Source organism: Oncorhynchus clarkii, chromosome 18 (genome assembly GCF_045791955.1).
Source record: "Oncorhynchus clarkii lewisi isolate Uvic-CL-2024 chromosome 18, UVic_Ocla_1.0, whole genome shotgun sequence".
Lineage (NCBI taxonomy): Eukaryota > Metazoa > Chordata > Actinopteri > Salmoniformes > Salmonidae > Oncorhynchus > Oncorhynchus clarkii.
This window is the reverse complement of record NC_092164.1, coordinates 18,056,643-18,063,492: the sequence shown is the minus strand read 5'-3', so window position 1 is coordinate 18,063,492 and position 6,850 is coordinate 18,056,643. Positions and strand designations below refer to the sequence as shown.

General features: G+C 45.4%; 1 protein-coding gene across 2 annotated transcripts in view; it reads right to left on the bottom strand.

Moving 5' to 3' along the window:
- Positions 1-494: 494 nt before the first annotated feature.
- LOC139373126 (UDP-glucose:glycoprotein glucosyltransferase 1-like) overlaps positions 495-6,850 on the bottom strand; it is a 31,896-nt gene continuing 25,540 nt past the window's right edge. For both annotated transcript variants that reach the window (XM_071113256.1, XM_071113254.1), the window contains 17 exons: positions 6,672-6,803; positions 6,336-6,562; positions 6,142-6,244; positions 5,974-6,053; positions 5,634-5,823; positions 5,290-5,448; positions 5,054-5,139; positions 4,820-4,904; positions 4,587-4,675; positions 4,372-4,476; positions 4,193-4,277; positions 3,886-4,068; positions 3,623-3,783; positions 3,430-3,544; positions 3,145-3,261; positions 2,898-3,048; positions 495-1,629 (listed from right to left, as the gene is read on the bottom strand). In XM_071113256.1, the coding sequence (XP_070969357.1) occupies positions 1,607-1,629; positions 2,898-3,048; positions 3,145-3,261; positions 3,430-3,544; positions 3,623-3,783; positions 3,886-4,068; positions 4,193-4,277; positions 4,372-4,476; positions 4,587-4,675; positions 4,820-4,904; positions 5,054-5,139; positions 5,290-5,448; positions 5,634-5,823; positions 5,974-6,053; positions 6,142-6,244; positions 6,336-6,562; positions 6,672-6,803 (2,091 nt within the window). In that variant the 3' untranslated portion in view covers positions 495-1,606. The remainder of the gene's footprint in view (positions 1,630-2,897; positions 3,049-3,144; positions 3,262-3,429; positions 3,545-3,622; positions 3,784-3,885; positions 4,069-4,192; positions 4,278-4,371; positions 4,477-4,586; positions 4,676-4,819; positions 4,905-5,053; positions 5,140-5,289; positions 5,449-5,633; positions 5,824-5,973; positions 6,054-6,141; positions 6,245-6,335; positions 6,563-6,671; positions 6,804-6,850) is intronic.

Genomic DNA, 6,850 nt, shown 5'->3' with positions numbered 1-6,850 from the left:
CTTGCCTAGTTATATAAAATAAAAGGCATTTCGGGAGGAGGCAAAATCAGGTGGACCATTCTAGCCAATGAGAGGACAGATAAGCATGTCAACAGGCACAACCGATGTGTTTTTTCTAAAAGTTCCTGGGATGTCACATGTCCTGCTTATATCAGTACACTTGTAACAACTAGGGACCTAAGCATTACAAAAATTCGACCAAATAAGCTGTTAAATTTTTATGTTTGACCGCTATACAAAAACTCACCTGCTGGAGAACACCGATTTTGGGCCCAGTTATCCCTCTCGCTTTGTCTCTTCCTCTCCATACTGAACACACCCCAGAATTGGTCTGCCTATGTAAGTCCAGCCATCTGTAGTCATTCTCCAGCCATTACTGTATTCTTATAGAGGCACGGTATATAAGAGTATAATCCAAATGTCTTACCAGTAAAACAAACAGAAAGGAAACACCAACATGTAGAAGAGGGATCGGCGTCACTAAATGACAAGTGTTGGGTTCCTTGGTTTTTATTACAAAATAATGATTTCCCACAATTAACAGTACATATTTAGCCAAAACAAAGAACGGAAACAGCCAGCGGTTGGCAATGGATGACTAACAGTGTTTACTCCAGAACAGACCACAGCGGAGAAAACAGGAGTTAACTACAGCAGGGGTGGCCTATCTGACCCTAGGCTTTGTTCCAGTCAAGCAGTCTGATTCAACAAGCCCATGAATCATGATCTTCATTAAAGACTGACTAGATGAAATGGGTGTATTGCTAGAAAAAAAAAATGCACCCACAGACCTTTTGTGGATAAGATTGGCCACCCTGATCTACAACATTCTAGTCATATGCCTGCTGCCTTTCAAGTCGCTGTTACAATCAATTTGAGTGATCACGGAACTCCCAGTGCCGTCTGTTGCTGATACGTCCCCACCAGTCCTCACCCACACATCCCTTAACTCCACATCACGCTCACAAGGATGCAACGCTCTGAATGTTGCATGTAAATTGTATTGTAGCGATATGAATCCCTATTTTACTACATGACAGAACTAATGTCTGTTTCACATTAAATAAAATGTTGCTCCAGTCCTCTTTGTATTGTCATTAGGAGATTGAATCAGATCGATTGGCCAAAACCATCTTTCCCTGAGTTTGACACAGGCCATGGACAACTGAAGTCTAAAGCACAGAAACAGAAGGCATAGAACAGGACAAAACTCTCATCTCATAACTTAAGCTGCTATTTATCAGTGTGGTTTAACTCCTAAGCCCAAACCTCTACCCACAGACAGTTGTTTAATAAGGTGTCCTAATCAGTACAAACATGGATGGATCAAAAATATTGGAGGTGGGAACTGTTGGAATAGTCCGATTTTTCAGACCCACACCATCCACTAACAGTCACCCCATATCATCCCCACCCAGCACCCCTTCCCTATCCCGTATCCCCGCCACTCTCAACAGAGAAAATACAAATAAATGGAAAATGAATGATTGAATGGTTATTGGTTTGCAGTCCGTCTATCATTGCTGTTCCAAAGGAGAACAGCATTGTCTATTAACATGGTTCCATCTTTTGTTGCTGCTACAGCCACATCTTCCATCCACTGGCCTCACAACTCTGTATGTGTATCATCTGGGAGAGAGAGGGGAGGAAGAAGAGGGATTAGTCAACTGTATATGTTTGCCAATCAGTTGTTGTAATGTAATGTATGTATGTATGTTTTTGTATACTACCGTTCAAAAATTTGAGGTCACTTAGAAATGTCCTAGTTTTTGAAATTAAAGCACATTTTTTTGTCCATTAAAATAACATCAAATTGATCAGAAATACAGTGTAGACATTGTTAATGTTGTAAATGACTTGTAGCTGGAAATGGCTGATTGTTTATGGAACATCTACAGAGGCCCATTATCAGCAACCATCACTCCTGTGTTCCAATGGCAAGTTCTGTTAGCTAATCCAAGTTAATCATTTTAAAAGGCTAATTTATCTATAGAAAACCCTTTTGCAATTATGTTAGCACAGCTGAAAACTGGTGTTCTGATTAAAGAGGCAATAAAACTGTCCTTCTTTAGACTAGATGAGTATCTGGAGCATCAGCATTTGTGGGTTCGATTACAGGCTCAAAATGGCCGATAAACTCGAATCCGACCATCACCCCTGGTGAGACAAAACCGCGACTCGTCAGTGAAGAGCACTTTTTGCCAGTCCTGTCTGGTCCAGCGACGGTGGGTTTGTGCCCATAGGCGACGTTGTTGCCGGTGATGTTTGGTGAGGACCTGTCTTACAACAGGCCTACAAGCCTCTGTCAGCCTATTGCAGACAGTCTGAGCACTGATGGAGGGATTGTGCGTTCCTGGTGTAACTCGGGCAGTTGTTGTTTCCATCCTGTACCTGTCCCGCAGGTGTGATGTTTGGATGTACCGATCCTGTGCAGGTGTTGTTACATGTGGTCTGTCACTGCGAGGGCGATCAGCCTGTCCTGTCTCCCTGTAGCTTTGTCTTTAGGCGTCTCACAGTACAGACATTGCAATTTATTGCCCTGGCCACATCTGCAGTCCTCATGCCTCCTTGCAGCATGCCTAAGGCACGTTCACGCAGATGAGCAGGGACCCTGGGCATCTTTCTTTTGGTCTTTTTCAGAGTCAGTAGAAAGGCCTCTTTAGTGTCCTACGTTTTCATAACTGTGACCTTAATTGCCTACCGTCTGTAAACTGTTAGTGTCTTAACGACCATTCCACAGGTGCATGTTCATTAATTGTTTATGGTTCATTGAACAAGCATGGGAAACAGTGTTTAAACCCTTTACAATGGAGATCTGTGGTTATTTTGATTTTTACAAATTATCTTTGAAAGACAGAGTCCAGAAATGTTTCTTTTTTTGCTGAGTTTATATGTACCTGGCTTGTCCTTCTGTGTGGTATGTTTCTCTGCTCCTCTCTCCTGGACTCTGTTCTGCAGGCGTTTGATCTCCTGGTCGTAGTCGCTCCACTCTGCTACGATACGAACAGCTGCCTGCAACTTGGGCTCCTTGGTCTGGGGGTTGTTACACTGGAGGAAGGGTGAAACATTTTAGCTTCACCGTCCAAATAAACACAGTGGAGTGTAAAAACACAGACATGACTAGAATCTGCACACACTTCGTACCAGATCTATAGTCTTGGCCTTTTTCTTAGAGTTGTCGTCACACCAAGTCTCACACCAGAGCCACTCCTGAGGTAGAGACTTGATAGGCACCTGGTGGATCATATTATTAGGCAGATCCTGGAGAGAGAGAGAGCGAGAGAGAGACAGAGAGAGTATAGGAAAATATTAGACAAATAAATACACAGAGTTGAAGCTAATTTAACTTCACAAAGGTTGTTTGGGAATATCAAATGTTAGGAAAATCTAAATGTTATACACCCATATTCACTTTTAATACACACACACCTGGTCGAGGTTGGACAGGCTGTTGGGGTCTTGACTCAGGCCTTGGTATTGTCCTCTCAGTCTGTCTCCTGCTGCTATCTTACGGAACCTCTTCAGATCTACCACATACAGAGCACTGGAGAGACAGAGGGTTACACACACATATCCCTCTACCACCCCCCCCCCCCCCCCACACACACACACACTCAGTTACCTGATGTGATATTTGCGTCCAGCGAGGTGACTCGCCCAGTAGCCGGACTTCCAGAAGCGGAAGCCGTCCATCTCTCTCCGGCTCTCACAGAACGGTGTGTAGCCATACGGCGCTCCTTCAAGGTCAAGGTCACGGAGCTCCTTCAGGTCGGTACGCACTATCTGTAAGAGGAGAGAGGAAAGAGAGTTCTCAGCTTAACGCAAATCAGAGACAAGGACATTCAGAGTGTGTGTGTGTGTGTGTGTGTGTGTGTGTGTGTGTACCTGATCTGCGTCCACGAATAAGAACTTGTCGACGGACAGAGGGAACAAGACATCCAGGAAGAGGATCTTGTAACCCCAGATAATTCTCTGTTTCTCGGTCTGCTGGTGTAACCACCGCGGCCACTTATACTGGACGAGTTCATACTGGAAACCATACTGCTCTGCCATGTACGGGATAAACTCCTGTGGGAATAACATTTATTCTGGAGTAAACTCGATATTGGAAACCCTATTCATGGCGCCACATTCAAAGTAAACTCCTAGAGGAGAGAATAACAGATTATATTTATATTTTATACTTAACTACCTTAAATGCCGGGGACAGGTAGTTTTTGAGGAACCAGAACTTGACTGGTGTTTTGGTGTTCTTTAGAACAGACAACATCATGATCCTAAGAGAGAGAACAAATTGTGGGATTACAACAGACAAACATTTGGAAAAACCACACACGCGCACACACACCGCACACACACACACACACGTACCTGAGGAAACGTTCGTAGAGGTGTCCAGAGGCCAAAGAGAATATGTTGATGACATCATCCTTCTCCTGTTTACTCTCCTCTGTCTTCACACCTCCTGTAAACCCTCTGGGGAGAGAAAGACAGGGAGAGAATAAACACCATCAGATTCAGCAGAGATCAAATAGGTATGAAACAGTAGATGTAAAGGGTGGAGCTCCATGCTTAGAGAGAGACACCTGGTGAGTGACTCCCAGAAGCCCGAGTCATTCTCCTGGGTTCCATCACTCAACAGCTCCTCACTGAACTTCTCTGGCCTCTTCTGGACCTGATCAACAACAATAACACACGACCAATACATTACTTAGCAATGGACTTATTGATCAATTCGAATACAACCTAAGCTTTATTGGGACCTGACATCAACCAACAATATGAAAGCTGTACTCTACAGCTGGGATCAGAGCAGCACCTTGACTTTGATGATCCGGCTCTTGAAGTTATTCAGCACCACGATGAGATCATCAGCGTCTGCTGGAGAGTCTGTTCCATCATGACTGGAAGAGAGAATGTGACGTCAGAGAGAGGAACAAGAGGGTGTGCATTGTGCAGGCTTTTGTTCCAGCCCAGCACTAACACGCCTGGTTCCACTAGTCATGTGCTAAACTGAAGACGGCGTGATATGTCGAGATGTGATCTTCCGTACCTGTAGATCTTGTAGATTTCATCAGACCGTCCTTTCCTCAGCTTCAGGATCCAGGCTCCTGGGTTAGCCTTCAACTGGAAATAACCCTGAGGACGACGACAACACAAAGCCCTCGTTCAACCACAACAACGGAGAATAGAAAGGTGTCTGCCTATCGACAGAGGTTAGGGTTCGAGGTCAGGGTTGGCCATGACGACAGAGTCAGACATTAGGGTTAGAAGTCAGAGGTGACTCACCAGGTTGGCCATGACGATGGTGTCGACGATGACAGGGTCGGAGGGGGTTCCCAGGGTGAACTGGAGTCCTCTGGGGGGCTGACCTGTACTCACGTCAAAACAGTGACCCTCCAGCAGCAGATGTTCCAACTCGTATTCTGCTGCTACTATACTGTCCACCTAGACAGGGAGAATAGAGAACCATTATTAAACCTTTTTTTTTATTATTACTTAGACAAATACCAGAATACTCCGTCCACAGTCACTACACTCTCCAGCTGAAGAGGTGAAGGACAACATTAGCCAAGGCAACCGTGCTATAAATAGAACACAATCCTAAAAACAAAACAGCACAGAAAACACACCTCTTCCAGGTAGATATTGTCCAGGTCATATCTAGTGCGTATAGACTCCACCATCCAGCTCTCAGGGGTGTTGAGGTTGAGTGTGAAGAGGGGAGTTTGAGGCATGTCCAGGAACTTAGCCAGGGGACCAGGGGAGAAACTACCATCAGTCTGGAACAACACCTCAGGCTCCAACACATACCGGTAGAAACTGGGAGAAGAGAGGAGGGTTTAGAGAAACACACAGGAAAACCCCTCAGGTACTACCAGGGACCTCTAAGGGTAAGGAAAGTAAGACAACAGAAACGAGGTCCCAGCAGTTAAAACAGGATGACCTGCATGTAGCTGGGGTCTTGCTCACCTTTTGAGAGGCAGGTCTGAGAGTTTGGACTGGCAGTTCATAAACACACGCAGGTTCACATTGACCAGCTTCTTCAACACCTGGTGGGGAGAAACAGAAACATGGAGAGATAGAGTACTTGGAGTCAGACAGAACTCCTAAGTGACAGTTATTAGAAGCGGTACGAACCAATAGGAGCGGGGCTAGTTTCTGGGCGTCCCTGGTTACGGGGTCTACCACGGCAACCATGTCAAAGTAGACTTCTCCCTCTGTGGGCCGGATCTTTACAGCACTGTGGACCAATCATAGACCAGAGAGGTAAACAGAATGTATATAGGCAATGAATAAAAACATGAAGTAAAACGTTTGATTAGTTCCAGTACCTGTATCGGTCATCAGCAAAGGCATGTTCTATCCTGGCCTCTCCTTTGGGCTGAGAGGAGAGCAGAGAGTCAATCTTCATCACCAGGTCACTGGCCCGGTCCTCCTCCACCCCAAACTGCTGGACCTTGCTTTTGATTCGCTCTCCCGAGGTCTTCAAAATGATACTCTCCAATAGGAGGAAGTCATCTTGGTTAAAGACCTCCCCTTCCTCTAGCGGACCAATGAGCTGTCGGCAGAGAGAGACAAACACCATTGTGACACTTCGATCACAGTAGGAAGCGTTCTAGTGTGTGTGTGTGTGTGTGTGTGTGTGTGTGTGTGTGTTGCCCACTCACCCGTCCGTTGCTGATGACTGCTCTCTGTCCTTTCCCCAGCTTGAGAACATCTCGGCAGTAGACAGCGTGAGACAGCAGGAAGTCAAACTTAGGACCTTCAAACGCACTCTTAAACAAGGCAACGTCCATACCCTGGAGAGATGAAAGAAAAACAGGACTGTTCTTAAAGAACAGGACAG